The sequence below is a fragment of the Camelus dromedarius genome, chromosome 1 (genome assembly GCF_036321535.1).
Source record: "Camelus dromedarius isolate mCamDro1 chromosome 1, mCamDro1.pat, whole genome shotgun sequence".
NCBI lineage: Eukaryota > Metazoa > Chordata > Mammalia > Artiodactyla > Camelidae > Camelus > Camelus dromedarius.
In genome coordinates, this window is record NC_087436.1 from 90,044,640 (window position 1) to 90,068,056 (window position 23,417).

Below are 23,417 nucleotides of genomic sequence, written 5' to 3' on the forward strand. Positions count from 1 at the left end.
AATATTTGTTTTTATTTTAATGATAAATCACTAAACTATATAAATTTCATAATTATAAGCAGAGGTGTTAAGAAAAAATAATCTCTGCTTTATTTTATAATTTTTCCATTTTTGTTCTCTTTCTAAAAATATGCCACTATACTAACTGACATCTTAAAAATTTATTTGATATCTATCTATACCTTTTCTCATTAGCTGTTACAATTGTACATTCTTATATCTAGTCTAACCAGATCAAACTGTGTTCTAATAGATTTAGGAATTGTCCAGACCCCTTTCTGAATCTAACAGTGTGGTACTCTGTGCCCAAATCAATGTCTATTGTTGCTAATTTCCTAACACTGATATAATTTGAAGGATGCTATGTATTCTACCTTACCAAGGAAACTACAGAAAATTCACAGTGGATGAAAATGTCACATTTTATTTTTTCTCCTAGATTAATATTTCACATCTCAAATTGTGGAACCATTAATATACAGTCCAATTTCTGTTCTATTCTGTGGACATAAAATGTCTTTAAATTTAAAGCTTTTTACCATAAATACTTTAGACCTTATTTTCATTTGTTTTTTTAACTAAATAATTTAAATAATCTCTAAGTGATTATATATGTATATACATATATGGTTAAAATATATAGGAAAAACCAAAACTTTTTTCCCCTAATGTCATGTTTTTTATCATATACTGTTAATAATAATGGAATAATACTTATTGTCAAAATTACTAAGCAATTTGAAGCCTATACTTCCAAATTTTTCCAGAAGTTCAGATAATATATATACACATTTGTGTGTATATATTTTATACAAATGAAATCTAATACTTGTTTTTGTCATACAACCAATATCAAAGATATTTTTCTAGATTAGTACACTTAGTTGTACCTCATTTTTAATGTTGAAGTGGTATTCTATATTGTGGAAGTATCATAATTTATTAAATTATTCCATAACAGTCTCTTTCATTTTATTATGAACATTGTTACTATGTACCTATATACATATGTACATGCTTTTAATTTCAATATTTCATCAGTGTTGCCAAATTACTTGCTAGAGAGGAATTTATTCTACTAATGGTTATAAAAATGCAATTTATCTATATCAACACCAGTACAGAATGTAATGAATCTTTTAATATTTTGTCATTATGATGGCTAAAATTTGTCAGATTTTAAATCTATTTTCCCTTGCTACCAGTAAATGTTGGCATAATTTTATGTATTTATTAGCTTTTGTCCTCCTCTGAATTCATGTATACCAATTATGTTGTAAATATCTTTGTCTCAGTTTATCCTTTGTCTCTATTCTTTGTCTAAATTGTTTTACATCATCTATTTATTTTTTTTGGTCAGATTTTTATTTTTTTTCTTTTCCTGATTTGGTTACATGTTGCTTAGAAAAAGCCTCCTCACTCCAAAAGTTAAAAAAATTCAGTATCTTATTTAATAGTCATATATTTTATTTAATATATTTTGATCTTTAATATATCTGTAATTTATTATGTAAGTAGGAGTCTAATATATTTTTTGTAAATGGCTAAATAAGTATTTCAATCCAATTTACTGAATAATTCATCCTTTCATTTCTAAACTGACTAGTCACGTTTATTATACATTAAATTTTTGTACTCTTGGGATCTGAATTTGAATGTTTGATTTTGTTCTCATTGATTTCTTTATGTATTACCACAATATGATTTTCATTATAGTAACTTTATTTTGTTTTCTTTTATTCTGGCAGGGCAAATTTCATCTAACAATTCTATTTACCAATAATTTCTTGTACACCCTCACATTGATTCTTCCACTTAATTACAGTATAATGATTTTAACCTGTTACATAGGAACTATGGATGTTGATTGAAACTTTATTAAATTTATAAACTAATTTGATAATTATATATTAATAATATTATTTTATAGCAAGAATGTTTACTTTGACTTTATTTTATTTGTTCTTATGTTCTCCAATTAGTTTTTTTTGTTTCTTCACATAAACCTTATACCTTCCCTGTTATATATTTTTCTTAATTATTTTATAGATTGTGTTGTCATTGTGAATTAAATCGTTTTTTTCATGATGGATTAGTACTAGGATCAGAAAGCTACTGTGTTTTGTAAAATTAATTTTATATTAGTTTAACTACACTAATCAATTCTCTAATTAAGTCCAACATTTTTAGTTGTTTATTTTCTTGATTCACTATAATTTTACCTATAAACAGCAGGATGAGTTCTAATATTCTTTCCATTTATTCATTTATTTAGTAAATTTTTAAATTGGATACACACTATGTGTCAGGCTAGGTGCCAATTGTATCACATTGAAAACCTTAACCCCTGCTTTCTATGAGCAAATAGAGGGTTGTGAAAAATAAGGTAGTGATTAAGATGAAATGTGATTAACTTTATAGTAGAGTCAAACACTGGACAGATTCAAGCATATAGTAAAACATACATAGTATTCTAGGCCTGCTTCCCTTCCCCCTCCTCAAATGTCCAAAGCATTCTTCTCCATGTGTGTTAAGAGATGGGTCCCCCATTCGTTTGTGCTAATCAGAGAATCACAGAGTTGAGTTGACTATCATTTCACCTCTCTAAAGCTCTAGAAGTTCAAATCTATAACTTTGTTATTTATTACTCTTCTACTTATTTTGCTTCTCTACTAACTTTTATGTGCAATAAAACTAATTCAGTGCTACAACCCTAAAAAGAGCTTTGTACAAAAGAATTAAGCAGCTAGACTATAATGGCCAAAAGAAAATAAGACTTTAATTTTTTTTTTTAATTTTACTTTTATTTTCTTTGACTTCCAGCTCTAAAATCAGTGCCAACACATATTTTTAAAAAGTTAGCTCCTACAGTCATTGACATTAAGTCTACTCAGAAACATTAGAACAGATATGTTTCTTTCCTGAAACTTGTCACTTAACTTATAGAAATGTATCTGATGTTTTACTTATAAACACAGATTTGTCATGAGCAACAGATCATTGTTGAGGCCTGGCTTTGAAGTTCCATCTGCACTGTCCTAACAGTTTAGTGGGCATCTTCCCCAAGGGTCAAAACCTGGACATTAACATTTGCAGTCTTTATATGATACTTTAAATGAACTATATACAGGGTACAGCTATACAATTTATCACCCAAATTAAGTTATTTGTGAGTGAAAGAGGGGGTGAGTTATTCCAAGACAACAGGCATAAATCAAGATCGTTCTGGGACAATCTGGATGAATGTTTACCTTACATACGAAAAATAGTTTATATTGACTGACTTGATATAGACATAGATTATTTTTTTCTAGCTGTAAAGATGAATTCTTTTCCATAATCCTATGACTTAGCATGCCTTGTCTTTACTTGACCTGTCTCTTAGTTATCATCAGTTTAAAACTTTTGCTTACTGTATTAAGGAGAGCAATACACTCATTAAAGTACTTTTTTGCTTATAATAATTTATTATGTAATCAGGTAGATTTGTAAATGTATAAATAGCTTAGTAAGGCAAAAAACCAACACTGACATGGATGACTCGAAAACCTTCTTTAGTAAAAATTTGCAAGTGTCAATTAAAGACTGTGAGAGCAAAGGCCTCAGAGAGGCGAATGCCAAGATGGGATTAGACATTTAAGAGATATTTGAGAAAAATGCCTGTGCGAGGGACAGGAGTGGAGATGGAAGCAAACAGAGAGAGCCTTCAGATAATGATGGAGGTCTGACCCCCTGTGAAAGTACAGGGGAAAGAAGAAATTTGGGTCAAAAGAGTCTCAGGCTATAGAGTTCAAAACAGATTTTGGCCAGGCAAGTGGGAGTCATCCAACACAAGCTGACCTTTAGAGGAGGCCCTAGCCCTGCAGGAGTGGATCAGCACTAGCATTGCAACAATATTCAGTTACTGCCTGAAAGCAGCCTGGGGGAGCTTGGATCTGGTGCAGACACAGGGCTGGTCCCGAGGGCCAGCAGCTGGGCTGTCAGTCAACCACGTTCCCTCCCTGGGAGAACAGAGTGGCAACTTTTTAGGGCTGCCACTTTTGTTTTCTTGGCAGAGTAGAAAGCCCTGCCTTTCTCTATAAAAGGCTCTACTGAATTACTTATTTTGTATAATTAGAAATTTATTTCAGGGCACTATCTGGTGTGTAGGAAGAAGTAGTTCATTTCTAGATAGAAATTATTGTCAGATTAACTCCTTTTCATGTACTTACATTACAAAATTATGCAGAAGTTATAGTATACAATTAATATACAGAAAAAAATTAAACTTTTTATAGCTCTACTAGCATAGAATACTTATTATATTCATTATGCTGCTTTCCTGTTAAATCTTTAGTCGTTTTATACCTAGGTTTTTATAAAAGCCAATTGTTATGTGTGGTTTTTTTATATAACATTACATTATGAAAATAATTTCATATTTTATAGACTCTTCACAATCACCAACTGGATGGATGCATCCATTATGTCATATGGATGCAGCACAATTTGCTTAAAATACTCTTATTGTTTAAAATTTGTGCTATTATAGATAACACTGTGATAAGCATCTTTGCACATGATGGTTTTCTGTATCACACGAATAGTTTTCTCTTTTATTAGAAAATAAAATCATCCAGATCAGGAATGCAATTTTCTTTGTCTCTTTGTTTTCAGCAATTAGCACATTTGTCGTACACGGTATTTCTTCTATAAATGAATTAAAGCATTGGACTGAAGTTTGAGCACAGACATTAGAAAATCTTTTTCATCAGAGAGAGTGTGTGTGTGATTCCTTAAGATTATTGTTCTAACTTAAAACTCAAAAGCAGAGACTAAGCTTCCAACCTATGCCCCTACTACTTACTTATCAGAAGTGTTGCTGTATTCTTATAAATTAGAAAACTCAAAATCCAACCACTCTGGATTGTTTAATAAAGATAAAATGATACTATGGAAACCTCAAAAAAAAGAAAATGAGTCTCTAAACTAAGTCAACCTTATTTTAAATCCTGGCTCTATTACTTAATAGTGTGGATCCTAGAGACCCTATAAATCTATTTTTTCTCTTCTGTAAGATAGGAATAGTCATATTTATTTCATCAGATTACTGTGGATCAAATGACATGACAATACAGAAAAAAGCTGTCACACCGTTCCTGAAACATGGCAGGAACTTAATGGTGCATTCTAGGCACTCAACAGCTGATAACAACAATAAAAAGCATACATCAGTAAAATAAACAATTAGTGAAATTATACACTGAGGAGTCTATGTATTTCCAATAATGATAAAATTATACTTATTCAGATTATTTGAAAGAAGTGCTTGAGAATGAGTCCAGAAATTTCCAGAGCATTATCTAAGAAAATATGGTATATATGATAGATACACAAGTTTATACTGTATAGCACAGGGAACCATATTTGATATCTTGTAGTAGCTTATGGTGAAAAAGAATATGGAAATTAATATATGTATATTCATGTATGACTGAAGCAATGTGCTGTACATCAGAAATTGACACATTGTAAACTGACTATATTTCAATTAAAAAAGAAAAAGAAAATGATACATTTTTTCCCGAAATGAGTGTTCACTCAGCATATATAAATGTTACCAAATCTTCTAGCCTGTGAAACACAGTGAGACATCATACGCTATATGACATACTAAATTTTTAAATCATGACAAGCGATATATAATACCAATATGATAACTACTGAAGGTAATTTAGAAAGTGTGGAGAAAAATGTAGAAATGTTACCTATAATAAAATTTCCTTTCTGTTATTACCCAGAAGGAGGAACGTAAGCTTTGTAATATCACTGAGGTCAATTTTCATATTAGCTCTGAGCCAGCTGGGAAAACGGTAATGTAAATCACTATGAGCATGGGCTTTTTGGATTACCAAGTTGTTGCTACATTAAAAAATAAGAAAAGCTTTTATTTTTTCTGGGAACTTCTATTTGACTACAATCATATTTCAAAGAAAAACCAAGTTCTTATATGTGCAGTATTCTGCCTCTATCCATCAGATGTTTTATTCTATAAAACTGGGATTTAAAGCTAAATAGATGACCTAAAATTTTGGTTGTTGACAATATCTCAGCAATTCTAATTAAGTAAAATATTCCTGAAGGACACACCAGCAGGGATTCTTAATACTTCAATACTTTAAATGCTTTAGTTTATAAATGAATGTATGTATGTACTTATGTATACGTTTTATTGAGAGAAAAGAAGAAGTTATTTGAAGGAAATTATATTACTATATTTCAATAGTATATTCGTTTTGAAGTTAAATACAGTAAAACAATTAATATAAATGAGTAAGTACTTCATTAAAAATCTGTTAACTGAATGTACCCCAGGAATTCATATAGGGATAAAATGTGCACACTGTGGTAACAAACTACCCCCAAGTCTCAGTGGCTTACAACACCGAGTGTTTTTGCTTAGGCTATGTGTCCATTGTAGGTCAGTGGTGTCTCTGTTCATGTTGCCTTCGCTCTGGAAGTGAAGTAGTGGAGTGGTAGCCTCTGAGTATGGCTGGTCTTCTGGCAGGAGAAGTGGGATATGGTGACTCACTCACTGACAATAAATCTTCTGTTTCGTAGTGATGCATGTTACATATATTCCATTAGCCAAAGCAAATGCACGCCAAACCAGAGTTTAGGAGGGATGTATAATCCTCTTGCAGAAAGGAGTATTTCAGGTCACATGACCAAGTGAGAAGTCCGTGGGGTGAAAAGTATAATTCTCTAACAGGAGGAAGAGGAGAAATACTGAGAAGACTAATGCACTCAATTATGCTTTAATAATAACTATCAATACAATTATTGTGAAGACGAAATGAGGTAAAAATACTTTAAAAGTTAAGCTTTAATTTACAATTTTAATTTATACTCTTCAAAAGGATAAAGAATGTGGACGTTAACTAAGCTTACTGTGATAATCATTTTGCTATGTATACATGTATCAAATCATTGTGTTGCACACCTTGAACATATATACAATGTTATATGCCAATTAAATCTCAATCAAACTGGAAAAGAATTTAAAAGAATAAAGGAGGGGAAGGCTGCATTAGGTAAGACACTTAGGTCCAAAGTAAAAGAGATCTGAGTGAATAGTGTAGAAATATCAGTTAAGGTTAATGAGATAAACTTGGATATCTTCTGTTGGAGGGAAGCCCATCTCTGAAATATATGTAAATAAATAATATACATAGATTTACCCGATTTTACCAACACAAAAATTTATATATATTTTTCCACTGAAGGACTAAGATTTAGTAAAGCTGGCTGTGTGAAGTCTAGGATGATGTCATTCAAATAAAGATGGGGTTGCTTATGGGTAGTAAAGAGAGGAGTAGTTTGCTACTTTTGATGAATTGTAGATGAATATCTATATTACTGCATGTTTCTACCACACTTCATAAGTTAAGCTTGTTAAACACACAGGTGTAGCAGGAAGAGTTAGCTGGAGGATCAGAATCTGATTCTTAGTTTTGCACATAAGTAAGTTTGTGCTTTGGTTAGTTCCTTATTGACTTCAGTTTTCTCATTTACAAAATAAAGGCAGTGGGTTATTTGAGTCTAATTTCTAGTCCTAAAATGTGATAATTATTCTCTTGAGAGCACAGAGATTGAGTTGTCCATCCACTCATGATTTGATAATAAGATACTCTTTGACAAAGTTCTTGGAATAGATGTCTGAGTTCTTCTGACTTAAAAGGAAGAAACATAGATGTGTTCAACAACTCTTCCTCTTTTCTTCAAATCCTGCTTCACTTATCTTTCCTTAAGTCTTCTTTTCTACACATGCATTTTAAAATACATTTTACCAGACTGATTATTGCAACATTTCTTGTATTTATTTATCTTTTAATTTTTACTTTTGAGTGTGATGGTTTAGAGTCATTACACATGTTGTGCAGGTTGTGTACTGCTCAAACCTAGTGCCACTAACATTATCAGTGCATAATCTCTCTGGCCTTTAATGACTATTGTAGGGGTGGCCAACATTTATTTTATCATATTAATATTATATTACTTTTCCTTTCAACAAATTCTTCATTTTTGAATATTATTATATCATAACAGCTCATATGATGAATGTGTTCATCTTACTGAACTTGAAATATTTCTAATACTTTTTCCCTCTTATTACTCCCTTATACAATTATAATAATCTTAAACTATTTTTTAGATACATTCTTTGGTTGAACTTTCTATCAAACAAATTTTTCTTTGAATTCTTTAGTGTTGATAAAGCAGATGATGAAGATGATGAGGATTTAACAGTCAACAAAACTTGGGTCTTGGCACCAAAGATTCATGAAGGAGATATAACACAAATTCTCAACTCATTGCTTCAAGGCTATGACAATAAACTTCGCCCAGATATAGGAGGTAAGTCTGAGGAACCCTTCTGGCATTTTGGTGACTATGAAAGCCACATTTACTGATGTTACTTTGCAAATAATGATATTTTATCCATTTTCAAAATTACATGTCTTTTTAATGACATGTTGCACTAAGACAGAGATCAATGTTGATAGTCCTGGTTTGTTTCTGATACTGGGGAAAGCAATCTATATTTCACTGTTAATTATGATGTTTGCTGTAGGCATTCTCTCTCTCTTTTTTTTTTTTTAAGATTCTCTTTGTAGTTTCTTTCTCTTCTTATTTTGCTAGGGTTCTTTTTAGCTCCCCAATGTTTCAGATGATTTCTGTGCATCTATTGAAACAATTATATTGATTATATCTTGCCCTTTAGTCTACTTATTGTTTGTTCTATAACTAACTTTGACTGATTTTTTAAAACTTAAACCAAGTTTGCATTTCTGTACTAAATGTAACTTGGTTGTGACATGGTAATATTTTTAAAGTATCACTAGATTTAATTTGATAATATTTTGTTTTGGAATTTTACATCTATATTTGTAATGGGCATTAGCCAGTTACTTAACTTTCTGTAATGTCTTTTTCAGTTTTGGAATCAAGATAATGCTAGCATATACAAATGAATTATGTTTTCCCTTTCTTCTCATCTCTGAAAGTGTTATCTAAAATGGATACTATTTCTTCCTTAAATATTTGGAAGAATTATTTGGTGAAGTCACTTTGGCCTAGAGTTTGCGTTTGGGGAAAATTTTTTTAACATTACAATTACTTTAATAGTCAGTTTTGGGTTATTATGAAAGAATTGAAATTTTCAAATTTATTAGTGCTAAATTATTTCATAGTACCTTTTGTGATTTTTTTAATCACCCTTAGGATCTGAGGGTTTTTTCCCCTTTGCCATTCCTGCTATTAGTAATCTATTCTTTCATTTATGAATAAAACTTAAATGACTTTAACATTTTTCTTAGTTTGTCATAAAATCAAATTTTGACTTTGTCAAATTTTTTATTGAAAGTTTTCCTAAATTTTATTATTTTACACTATTTCATTCATTATGTTAATCTATTTTTCTTGCATTTAATATCATTTTCCTATACTGCTTAATTATTTAATTTCAAAATAAAATTTAGATTTAGTAAAATTATGTCTATACATGGAATTTTCATAAACCTTTCAACCATAATGTTGACATTTTACATAATAATAGAACTGTTAGGTAAATCAATACATTAATATTGATACAATACTATTAACTAATATATAGACCTTATTCAAATTATGGCAGATACATCACTAATGTCCTTTTCTTCTGGTTAAGAACTCTAACCAAGATCACGCATTGCATTTTGTCCTCATGTCTCCATACTCTCCTCCAATTTGGTGTAGTTCTCAGCTTTATCTGTTTGTTTATTGAACATGGTACTTTTAAAATGCACTGTCCGGTGGAACAACCCTTAGTTTGTTTCATATTTTCCTTACTGGGCTGCATTCACATACATTTACCAAGAATACCACAAAAGTGACACTTTGTGCTTTCAGTGTAATGTATGAGGAGGTATGTGATGTTTATATATTTTATTGCTGGTGATGTTAACTTTGGTTTAGTGTGATTTTCTTCCAGGTTTGTCCACTGTGAAGTTATTATCTTTCCTTTTTTGATTAATAAATAGGCAATGAGGAGATACTGTCCTGGTAGAAGCTATGCAAGTATTTCTCAGCACACTTTTGCCCATTCAACTAGTCTCCATCAATGATTCTTACCTGAAAGAGTATTACTGTGTACTGTTTGCCACATGGTAACTCAATATTGTCATCATTCCCTCTACATAAATTAACTGTAATACTACTATCAGGAGGAGCTATGACTTGTCCAAGTATTTATCTATTCACTTTGTCTATTTTGCGTAGACCTCTAGATACATGTTTTATTTTATAGTTTACAATCCTTTACTATCATTATTTATTTTATTGCTCAGAATAAATTTGGCCACTGGTACATCCTATGATTTGACTTCTCTGTCCCTTCACATGTTTTCATCATTTTCTGAGTGTGTCCTAAATTTCCAGCATGAAAGATATTTCAGGCTCATCTTGATCCAGCAATGGAATTCACCGTTTCCCCAAGGAACCCTGGTTCCTCTTTTTTTGTAGATTTGTATTCAGAAATCAAGCTCTGGGCACTAGGTGTGTTCATTAATATTGGGTGTCATTGCTTCTTGACCCTCTCAGTGGGCAGAAGGAGAAAATATATGTTCTACCTATACTGGCACCTATATTTCTGTGTCTATCCTTTTGTACATGTATTATAAATCACAAGTCCATATTTATATACCAGTAGCCCTGATTCCAATCCAAAGACAATGGGGTTCATTCTAACTTTCCCTTTTCCTTATTTGTAACTTCTTTTTCCACCAGTGAGACACCTGGCTCATTTACCCATAGTATATTTTCTTATTTGTTAAATTCCAGTAAATACATAAAGTAGTTCTCAATTTTAACACATTATCTATGAAAAATTAACTGGAATAAAGTATTCATGTACAATTATTTTTGTCTTTATCTTTAGAGTAGTAAGCAAAATACTATTTCCTAAAGTTACTCAGGTTAGGTTTTTTTCTTCCCTTTCCCCATTCAGTGTGATTATGTTACCCATTTTTTGAACATTGGTTCGAGTGTTACTGGTTATATTCCACTTTGAGTAGAATTCATTCACACTTACTTTTAGTATTTGTATGGTTTTATTTTGTATATTTAATTCCCTAATGCATTGAAACTTTCTTCCTACATATGGTATAAAGTATGAGTCTAATTTTTATCTTTTTCAAATGGCTTTTCTGTTGACTCAGCATGATTTATTAAAAAGTCAATCTTTGCTTCCATTATTTTAGATGTTGACTTTATCATACATTACATTTCCTTATATACTTTGGTTATTTATGACCTTTCTATTCCATTCGCTTATCTTGCCACCACACTATATTAATAGTAGAGATTCAACAGTATATTGAAACTAAAACATTTAGTATTAATGCATTATAAAACTAGTCCAACCTCATATTTTCATTTTGTTTTGTTTTCCCTTTTCAGTTTTTCTGGCTATTGTATGTCTTAAAAAAAAAGAGAGAGAGAGACAAAGAAGAAAAAAAAGAAAAAGACAATGAAAAATGAAAAAGTTAAAAATAAATTTAAAAATTTAAAAAAACATGATGAGCTTTATTATCAACAAATTTAATTACCACTAAAAAAGACTTGTTGGTATTTTTATTTGTATTGTGTAAAATTTGTAAATTAACTTTGGGAAAACTAACGTCTATATAACATTGAGTCATCCAACATGGGAACATGGGTTGTCTTTCCAATTCTTCATGTTTATTTTGTGTCTCTCAGGAATATCTTAAAGACTTACTCAAAGATTTATTTTTTTACAGTTTTTAAACTGAATCCTAAGTATTTATTTTTTTCTGCTGTAAATTGTGTTTTCTTAACCATCAAGTTCTCTGATTATTGTTTTCATATATGGATACTACTGATTTATGAATGCTCATTTTATATCTTACTATCTTCCTGTTACTTTACTGATTTTATATTAGTTTAAGCATTGTTTACAGAATACGCTATCATACCACACACAAAAATGTATTTTATTTTTTCTTTACCAATTCATATGCAACTAATTGATGTCTCTTGTCTAAAAGCATTGGATCATAGTATCTAGTATGTCTATGATAATAATGAATAATAGTGAAGATAATGGGTAACTTTGCCTTGTTCAAGTTCTTATGGAAATGACTCTAGTGTTTCTTCATATGCATATTCACATTAAGAAATTATCCATCAATTTGCGTGATTTTGTTTTTAACTTAGGATTTAGTGCTGAAATTTATCAAAGGCTTTTTCAACATTTCTGGAAGTAATTATGAGTTTTATCCTCCTTAAATCTATTAATGTGGTATATAATATTAATTGAAACAATTTGCATCCTGGACTAAAGCCCTCTTGACATGATCTATTATATACTTAATGAGGCGTTGGATTCTACTTGCTAATATATTATTTAGTATTTTGCATTGGTATTTATAAATATCTGTCTTCCATTTTAGTTTTGAGTCCTGTCTTTATCTTTTTAAGCTATTCTTCTTTATATTTGTTTCATGAAAGGGAGTTTTCCTTCATTCTCAGAGGCCTAGCACTTTATCCAGGTGTTAGCATCAGCTGACTTTCGAAAGTTTGGTAGAATTCCATTAGAAATTCATACAGGTCTCATGCTTTTTGGAAATAGTTAATCACTTTCTTTTCTTATGGAAATTGGTTTGTTAGTGTTTTCTGTTCTAACAGGGTGAATTTTGGTAATCTGTATTTCCATAGGAAAAAAGATCATTTTTATCTAGGTTTTCAAGTTTATTTGCAAAGAAGTCTTCAAAGTACCCTCTTAGGATTAAAAATATATATACACTATTTTTTTCTGAGTAAAGTGTGGAATTTAATTCATGTTAATGTATTAATATTTTTTCTTCCAGTTTTATTGAGATATAATTGACACACAGAGCAAGTGTATAGCAGGATGATTTGATTCACTACATCATGAACTGATTATCTCAATAAGTTTAGTGAATATCCATCAGCTCAGATAGATACAATATTGAAGAAATGCAAAAAAAAGTTATTTTCTTATGATGAGAACTCTTAGAATTTACTATCTTAATGACTTTCATATATAATATCCAGCAGTGTTAATTACATTTATTATGTTGAGTTTTGTAATATCAATACTTTTTTATCTTATAATTGGGAGTTTGTACCTTCCAGCTGCCTTCATCCAATTCCCTTCTCCCCAACACCTTCACTTCTGGTAATCACAAATCCAATCCCTTTTGCATTAATTTGTTTGTTCTACTTGTTTTGAAGTATTTGAAAGTGATATATCTGATAAGGGCTTAATATCCAAAATATACAAAGAACTTATACAACTCAACATCAGAAAAGCAAACAACTGATTAAAAAATGGGCACAGGATCTGAATAGCCATTTTCCAAAAAAGTCCTATAGAAGATCAACAGGAACATGAAAAGGTACTCGATATCACTAATCATCAGGGAAATGCAAATCAAAACCACAATGCAATATCACCCCACACCTGTTAATAATGGCTATTATCAAAAGGCAACAAAATAACAAGTGTTAATGAGAACGTGTAGAAAAGGGAACACTCGTGCACTGTTGATGGTAATGTAAATTGATGTGGCCATTATGGAAAACAGTATGGAGATTACTCAAAAAATTAAAAATCAAACTACCAATGATCCAGCAGCCCTGTCCTGGGTATTTTATCCAGAAAAAACAAAAACACTAATTTGAAAAGGTATATGCTTCTGTGTTCATTGCAGCATTTATTTACAATAGCTAAGCTAGAGAAACAACCCAAGTGTTCATCAATAGTTGAATGGATAAAGAAGATGTGATGTAGATATACAGAGAAATACAGCCATAAAAAAGAATGTAATCTTGCCATTTGCGAAAACATGGATGGACTTACAGGGTATTGTGCTAAGTGAAATAAGACAGAGAAAGAAAGTACTGTATGATTTCACTTATGTATAAAATCTAAACAACAAAACAAATGAACAAGCATAACAAAACAGACACAGAGTTGTAGATACAGAGGACAAACAGGCAGTTGCCAGATGGGAGGGAAGTAGAAAGAGGAAAGAAACAGGTGAGGAAGATTAAGAGGTACAAACTTCAGTTGCAAAATAAACATCAGGGTAGGAAATGTACAGGGTAGGGAATACAGTCAATAACTATGTAATATCTTTGCATGGTGACATATTGTAACTAGACTTATCATAGTGATCATTTTGAAATATATAGAAATATCAAATTACTATGTGCTGTAACAAGAACTAACATAGTCTTGTAGATCAGTTATCCTTCAAAGACAATCAAGTGTATTATTCTTGGAACTTAAATAATCTACATATTTGTTGAAAGAGCTATGTTAAAAATCTTATGACTATCAATTTGTCTATTTTTTAAAAGTCCAGTCAGTTTTTGGTTTGTACAAATTGAGACTGTTTTAGGTACATACAAATATAGGACTGTTATACCTTTCTGTTGAAGAGAAGTTTCATATTTGGTTTCTGTTTCATATAATTAAGTCTGACAGTCTTTTTACTTTCAGTGGAGTGGTTAGTACAGACATACTTTAGATAGTTATTGTATATATATTTTAAATCTATTGCTTTTATATTTGTTTTCCGTTTCTCTAATCTGCTTAATCCATTTTATACAAATTTTATTTTTCCTCTATTCTTTCCCTCTTTTGGATTCATCAATTAGTTATGATTTCATTTGCTCTTTACATTATCTTATACATATATATATAATCATTTATCACTTTTAGTGATTAAAATATGCATTCTTTATTAGATTTAATCATACAGGAATAAATTTATTCCAATTTGAGGACCTTATAAGCCATTTACTACATAAACTCTAGTCATCTTTTTTGCAATTATAGTCACATATTTTCATTATATATTTTGAAATTCCAAAAGACACTATTATTATGATTTTAGAATACTCAACAATTCACTTTTACCAAAAAATTACCCTATCTGATATTCTTTCCTTTTTTCAATGTTGTGTTTCCATTTAGAAACATATGTCCTGGAGTTTTCTTTTGGTGAAAGTCTCCTGGCAGTAAGTTATTCCAGTCCTTAAATGAAAATATTCTTCGTGCTGCCCTCATTTTTGAATGATATTTTCAATGGATACAGAAACCCAAGATGGCTGTTACTGCCTTTCTAAACTATAAATAAGCATCATACCATCTTCTTGCTTCTATTATTTCTGTTGAAAATCACTTTTAAACATTAATGTTGCTCTTCTAAAGGTAAAATATCTTTTATCTCTGGCTATTTTTAGTTTTTTTTTTTTTTTTTTTGTCTTTAGTTTTCTGCAGTTTTATATAATATCCCTAGACTTTTGTGTTTTGTTTTTGATGTACGTTTGATGAGGATTCACAGGGCTTCTTGAATCTCTCAATTTCTTTGTGACTCCATTGCAGATATGTTTGACATTTTCTCGATCTCCATTGCCTCAAACACTTTTATTTTATTTTCATTATTTCCTACTTTGTGTTTCAGTCTGTTCTTTATTATTGACTTTTTCTGATTTAATAATTCTCACTTGTAGTGTTTATATCTGATTTTTAGAGAAATTTCAGGTATTTTATCAAATTTGCTGTCTTTTCATCTATTTTCTCATATGTATTAATCACAGTTATTTTAAAGTCTTTGATAACCACAATATCTTGATCACATGTGTGACTTTCAAAACTTTTTATTTTTCATTTTATCTCTTGGTTAAATGTGATTTGCTTCTGTTTCATGGAATTGACTTAATTTTTTATTGAACATATTAAAAATAATGGAGATTCCAGACGATGTTATTTTCCTCCAGAGAGGATTTAATTTTGTTTGAGGAGTCAGGATGAGTTAAGGAATACAAACTTCATTTGGCCAAAATTGGTGTATTTCCTTTCGTAAAACTTTCCTTTCTCCTGGGGCATAGCCATTTGAAATGTCTCAACTGATAACCTAAGATTTGAACCAGGAATTCCCCTCCCTGCTGGCCCCAGACATCCCTGAAATAGCTGAAATCCTCACATATTACTTTAGAGTTCAGTAGCTGATTTATATTTGTTTTCTCAGTATTGCACGATGTAAATACACAATTTAAGAATTAGTAAATGCCCTAAGGGCAAGCTGCCTGTAGAGTGTCTGGTTTAATTTCCTGTGTTTTCCTTTGTCCCAGGGAAGTCCTAGTTGTCTTGATAGACATTCACTCCAATTTTTGTCCCTTCAGTCCAATGAGAAAGGTACAAGCTCTAAGCCACTTTGCTTTGTTTAGACACTATTTCTGTGCAGTGAAACAACAAATGCACCAAGGGGAAGAAGTGGCCAAAGAATAGTGTAGAACTCACATCACTGCAATTTTTATTTTTCCCAGGAAATTGTTGCATCAAATCCTGACTGTCTTAGCTGCAATGTGATTCCTTCAATGGTCTCCATTTTTACATTAAATTAATTTATAGTTTTATTTAAATAAACTTATAGTTGTTTTTATTGAGATGGTTAATTTGATACCAGTTACTTATCACATGAAGAAGTATAAATCCATATACTTCCATTTCACTCATCATATTTTACTATTATTACTTGACACTCTCTTTTCCTTCAATTAATGTTAGTTCCCAGAAAGCAGAAATCACTCTACTCCTAGTTGCTAATACGATGCCTGAAACATAAACTCTGTTCACTTAATATTAACTGAATGAATATTTTCTGAATAGAACCCAGTGTGTAAAATCTTTTTTATTTCATGGGTAGGTATTTTGACAGTTGCTCTTCTTCATGAATTTAGCATCTTAACTGCATTATTTCAGATCAAGATTTGTTCTTTCAAATGCTACATACATCTATTACATCACTTTGTTTAACAGATTAGATACAATATGTCCTAAGTCCCTTGATAATTATACCAGGCATAGTAGCTTTTATCTGTGCATCTCATACATAATGAATGACAATTGTTGAGGTGATTTGTCAGCATTCCTTCTGTCCAAAACTTGTCTTAGCATCTTTCCTCTTCATTGATGGTATGAAAACAGATTCAATCAACCTACTGAGGACTTTCAAACTTAATGGGGAAAAACATCAAGAGCTTTTGCAATTCTAGTAAAGCTTCAATTACTTTATGTCCAAACTTCTTTTTTATTATTTAAGAAACTTTTCAGGTAGAGTTTATAGATTTCCAAACACTTTCAATAATTTAAATAGTTTGATAAAATCTAAAATTTAATATCCAAACAGAATCAAAGCTACCCCTCTCCCAGGACACATGGTAGACAAATGCCACTAGAAAGGGATTTGGGGTAAAGAAGGGAGGAGGTATGATCTGCTTTTTTTATTACATCTGTTTGATTCTTCTGGGTTCTTGGTGATGAGAACATGCAATGGAAATGAGAAATGCTTTCTGGGCCCATTTAACTGGGTGCAGTTGAAACTTGAGTCTTGATAGTTTTTACTTCTTTTGGGGCTAACACCAGCTGGCCCTTGGTGTCCATTGAGAGACAGATATATAAATGATGACTCTTTTATAGGTAGGAGGGTAGGAACATTTTGTTGTTGTTGTTGTTCATAGGCATTTTATACTGCTCTCTTCTTTGATATGGGAGACCTGGATGTTTCTCTATATTTTCCACCTGCCTTAGTTCCTTTCATTAACAGTCTAATCTGGAGATATGTGCTGTTGGTGGTCAAAAAACTGGTAAGATGCCTCTGGCTCAATTATGTTCTTTTGGTGTAAATTATACCCACAAGAAAATAAAATATCCTAGACATTCTAAAAAGTCAATGTGTAAATACTCCACTGCTGCTTTTTGTTTAAATCCCACCATTCCTCTTTAACTTGCTTTTCCCCTTATCAGATAAAGGACCAGCAGCAGGCTGCTAAGTTGCTGCCTAAACAGATGTTTAACTACAGAATGAGACCAGTTTTTTATTCTCCTAAGAAGACATTCCAAATAATTAAATTTATATATATATATTCAATATATAATGTTATATATAGATATTAATAAGTCATGTATTTATGAGTATTGAATACTTAAAATTGGTTATTGGCTATTGAACACTTGGTTAGTATGACTAAGCAAATATATTTTAATTTAATTTAGTTAATTTCTATTTAAATGTAAGTAGTAATATACACTATGCAGAGTAGCATTTAATCTGTTCACTTCAGAGTATACATAATAAATGACAAGTTTCTTCAACAAATGGTGTTGGGAAAGCTGGACAGCTACATGTAAATCAGTGAAATTAGAACACTCTCTTGCACCATATACAAAAATAAACTCAAAATGATTTAAAGACCTAAATATAAGACATAGCACCATAAAACTCCTAGAAGAGAAATAGGCAAAACATTCTCAGACATAAGTCATAGCAATATTTTCTTAGATCAGTCTCCCAAGGCAAAAGAAAAAAAAGCAAAACTAGATAAATGAGACCTAATAAAACTTAAAAGCTTTTGCACAACAAAGAAAACTACCAACAAAATAAAAAGACAACCTATGGAATGGGAGAAAATATTTGCAAATGATACAAGCAACAAGAGGCTACTATCTAAAATATACAAACAGTTCATACAACTCAATATCAAAAAAAAAAAAAAAAAACCCAAAACAACTCAATCAAAAAATGGGCAGAAGCCCTATGCAGATGGCCAATAAGCACATGAAAAGTTGCTCACAGTGCTAGAGAAATGCAAATAAAAACCACAATGAGGTATCACCTTACAGTTGTCAGTACGGCTGTCATCAAAAAGTCTACAAATAATAAATGCTGAAGCGGATGTGGAGAAAAGGGAACCCTCCCACACTGTTGTTGGGATTATAAACTGGTGCAGCCATTATGGAAAAGAGTATGAAGATTCCTTAAAAAACTAAAAATTGAGCTACCATATGATCCAGCAATTTAACTCCCTGGCATATATCTGGAAAAAACAAAAATTCTCATTTGAAAAGATACATGTGCCACAATGTTCATAATAGCACTATTTACAGTACCCAAGACATGGAAACCACCCAAATGCCTATCAACAGATAATACATATAATGGACTATTACTCTGGCATAAAAAAGAACAAAACATTGCTATTTGCATTAACATGAATGAAGAGAATATTACACTTAGTGACATAAGTCAGAAAGAGCAAGACAGATACTATATGATATCGGTTATATGTAGAATGTAAAAAGTAATACAAATGAATCTATATACAAAATAAAAAAAAAACTTATAGTTATCAAAGAGAAGAAGGGGTGGGGAGGGATAAATTAGGAGTTTGCAATTAACAGATACAAACTAGTGTACATAAAGTAGATAAGAACAAGGAGTTGCTGTATGCCATAGGGAATTATATTTGATGTCTTATAATAGCCTATAATGGAATATAATCAGAAAAAATAACTGGATCACTATGCTACACACCTGAAACTAACATAATATTGTAAATCAATTATACTTCAATAAAAAAGAAATTTTACAACAAACAAATGAACACATAAACAAATAAATAACTTAATTGTTGAAGTGATCTTTGTAGGCATTCTTTTCTACCCAGAATTGGTGTGAGAATCTTTTCTAGCTGTCTGTGTTAGTACCTACTGGCTGAAGTATTAGCACAGCCCTCCGCTTCTATTTAGCCACATGTCCCTTTTCATTCATACGTATCCAAGTGTCTGTCTGTCCCATGTCACCTGGGGAGGGGGACGGCCAGTGTTAGTTGGCATTCCTTTGTTGTTAGTAAGGCCTGGGAAGAAGTCTCTGGACTCAGACATGACACCTTTGGGTTGAGGTCCTCTACTGTCTATTCTAGGGCAGTAAGACGTTCATAGTTCTTTCAAAGTCTGTATGTTATAACTGCCATACCCAGATCAGTGGGGCTATTTCTTTTTTATGCCATTCTGGGGCCATAGGAAAAGACCATTAAACTTATTTTCTAGGATTCGAGTTTTTGACTGACCTAAATTAATTTTAATATCCAAAGTGACCAAAAGGCTACATAAAATGCTAAAGATATCTTAGATTAATTGGAACAGAGCATCCAAGGAGGTACAGTTAAAAACTATTATGAAGAAAATATTTTTTAAATTCATTTTAGTTTATAGCTTCTAATTGATAACCGATTACCCACCTCTAGAACTGGCTGTCTTCAGTTTTGCCTTAGCTACCTGGAAGCTGATTTTTTTTTCTTTTTCCTTCCACATCCTATTTTCTGGATTACTGAGTTGCCTGGAATGTCTATTTCTATTTCCACTAGAAGTTTATCTACTTATATTCTAGTGAGATACTTAAAGCAAAGTAGTTAGAAATTACAGCACAGAAAGAAGCCTGGCAAAAATAATTCATCTTTACATTTCTTCCCTCTGTCTATCAAAAATGTAATTTGCTGTGGCAGTACATGGTTTTCTTAGTCATTGTTACACTATCGCAAAAAAGAGATCTTTGATCTCTCTGTGTGTTGATGAATTAAACATAGTCTGTACCCATTCTCTAACCATCATTTAATGAGTTTGGAATAGCAAATTACTCTAAGTTTAATTTTTTTTTTTTTTAGTTTTGGGTTGAAGTATGATGTTTTCCTTTTTAAAATATCACTGAAATCCTATAATTGAACAAACTTTGGACTGAGAAAATCATGGAGCCCAGAATGTACTGACTCAATTACTAAGAAAACTATATTTAAGTGATTTCATCCATAAGTACTGTTCATAGTACAAATTAATAAATGTAGTACTAAGTCATCATTAAGAAACAATAGAGATTTCTGTTGTTTTTCTCTTTACTGTATATTTTGAAGCATATAAGAACTAGCTATAGTTTCAAAATTAATCTGAAAAATTTAACTTACTTTCAGATTTATTCTACTCAAATACAAGCATCTCAAAGTTATAAAATGAGATACAAAGTAACTAAAAATACTCATAGTTTGCAAGTATATATATATACTGAATTACTTATCGGATATTGTATCTGTAAATAGCAAAGTTCTACATTGGATTCACTGATGTTATCCTCCTTTTGTCCTATCCCAGAAGAACTTGATTTATGTTCATCATGAATTACTTCAATGTGGCTCAAGCCCTAATGCCAGAGTTAATATTTTTGTAACATGTATATTTGTCTTATATTAGCTAATGAAATGTTAATATCAAGAAACCAGGGTAGGTTACTCATATCTAAAACTTTCTATACTGTAAAATGTGAGAACTATGACCTACAAATAAAAAATGACCTCAGGAATCATTTAGTTCCTGCTGTAGACAAGTGTTCAGCCCCCAGAATCATGCAATAAAGAGCAGGCACTCAGTATTTGTTGATTTATCAGATGAACTGAAGAAAAATCTAATCAAATAACAGTGGTATATTGCACTTAACTGCTTATAACTGATAATAAATATACTTGCTAATGAAACTAATAAACCTATTGTCTTGTTATTAATTGGCTTTCATAAAAACCACTCTGTAAATCTAGTAATAGCTTAATTAATTAATAATGTGATATTTATTGGCTACAATTCATAGCTAGTCAAACTAAATGGCAAATGATTAAAGGGACTGATCTCAGAAGTCCTCAGCTTAAGTTAAATTGTGAAACCTGTAAGTCATAGAATCCGTTTTTATTTAAGAAACCTAGCAGTTGGCTAGTAGATGGAGTTACATTTCCATGTATCATATAGGTCCAGAGTTTTGCACACTAAAACTATTTCTAACAAATCTCATTTATTTTTCTAGCTAAGAAAATATGTATGCCATTTAATAAAATAATTTCTGGAGGGTAAACAAACTATATAAATGTCGTATGCTTTTCCATGTGTAGGGTTTTTTAATTTCAAAGATTAAAAATAAACATTGTTTTAAAGTAATATAGACACTATTTTTCAAAATGCCTCAAGTTTTTGTCGAAGCTTGCCAGTTGGAGGCTTTGCCAGACTAGAAGTTACCAAGACCGCCTTGTCCCATCCCTTGGGACTGGATCGGGAATCAGACAGGCAGACTCAGCTATGCATAAGAGGAGAAGGTTTGTCCTGCCAGGTCTAACATAGTGTCTGAATTGTAAGAGTGGTAAACACTAGGTCAGAAAGGGAAATCACATAGTTTAGAAAGGATAACTGAGTAAATATTACTAGAAACATACTTTAGTAGAGAAACTTTCAATGTACAAGATGGTTTTTCTACTTCATCTTATATGCATTATCTCTATATAAATCTCCACGATACATAAGGTAGATTTTCTTCTCACAATTTTTTTTTGGAACCCTCTACATGCATTCCTCAACAATTATTTGCTGAATGGATAAACAAACTTATCTTATTTGGTGGGAAAGTAGGGAATAAAAGAAACTATGTGAAAATGTTTTTCATAGCAAACAAAAAATCTTGAGTCAAAATTGTGATTGTTGTGGTAAATCTCATTATAGGAAGCCAAAAATACCTGAAAAAGGTTGAAAGCCCAAACCACAATCAAATATGTACTACTGTGTATATTAATCATATCATTTGATGAACATTTAAAAGGCTGACCTGTGTTACACATTTTGATAGAATATAAAAATATTGTATCTATCATTTGAAGACTGAGAAAACACAAATGATTATGTACAAAGCACAACAGATGAAGTCCATAGTGATGGCTGTACAACATACTATTGACTATTAGATAAAAATACACCTTTCACTAGAATCAACCATCAACAACCCAAAGGAATAGTTAACAAGGGAGGAATGAGATGTGAACAAATTTTATTAAGCCCCTCATAAGAATCAGACCTGGAGGTATATGCTTTACATACATTTCATCTTTTAATCATAGCCATGCTTCAAGTTCTAGTGTGTGCGGGAACTGGCTTATAATGGCTCACAATAGCCATTTATTATATATTGTCTGACTCTGCATTCAGTGACTTCACATTGGTATCTTTAAATCAGTCACTGTGGGAGTATTTACAGCACTGAAATCAGCAAAAGCTACAAATCAAGGCTTTATTTTCTCAGTCTCCAAGAGCAAGGTTGTTAGCATTTACTGGCGCACCACTGATTTGCACTAAGTAAGATTATATAACATATTTAGGCTCTAAAATCCATCAAATCCTAAAATTCTATGACTACTGCAGAGCAAATTATCTAGCAATTTTTAATTGCATTAACTTTCTTAATTTTAATGGATAATTTAGACAGTTTAAGCATTTTTAGGCTGTACATTGCAATGTTTTTAGTCAAAAGTGGTAATTTTTAGTTACATAATTGATTTTTAAACAGAAAAGGTTATTGTGTTTATATAATAGGCTGTGTTTCTTCATGTCATAATGAGAAATGTTTTTAAAATGAAATGGTAAAATATTAAAATTATTAAGAATTATTTAAATAATATTTATTTAACACAACATCTAATTATAT

The 23,417-nt window shown here is 31.1% G+C and overlaps 1 protein-coding gene and 1 long non-coding RNA gene across 2 annotated transcripts in view; one reads left to right on the forward strand and one right to left on the reverse strand.

The window, feature by feature from the left end:
* Positions 1 to 23,417, reverse strand: part of LOC135321506 (uncharacterized) — a 204,593-nt gene that overhangs the window by 7,066 nt on the left and 174,110 nt on the right. The gene's annotated exons all lie outside the window — the stretch shown is intronic.
* GABRG1 (gamma-aminobutyric acid type A receptor subunit gamma1) overlaps positions 1 to 23,417 on the forward strand; it is a 59,861-nt gene that overhangs the window by 7,022 nt on the left and 29,422 nt on the right. Inside the window, exon 2 of the mRNA XM_010980338.3 lies at positions 8,249 to 8,397. Coding sequence (XP_010978640.1) covers positions 8,249 to 8,397 — 149 coding nt within the window. The remainder of the gene's footprint in view (positions 1 to 8,248; positions 8,398 to 23,417) is intronic.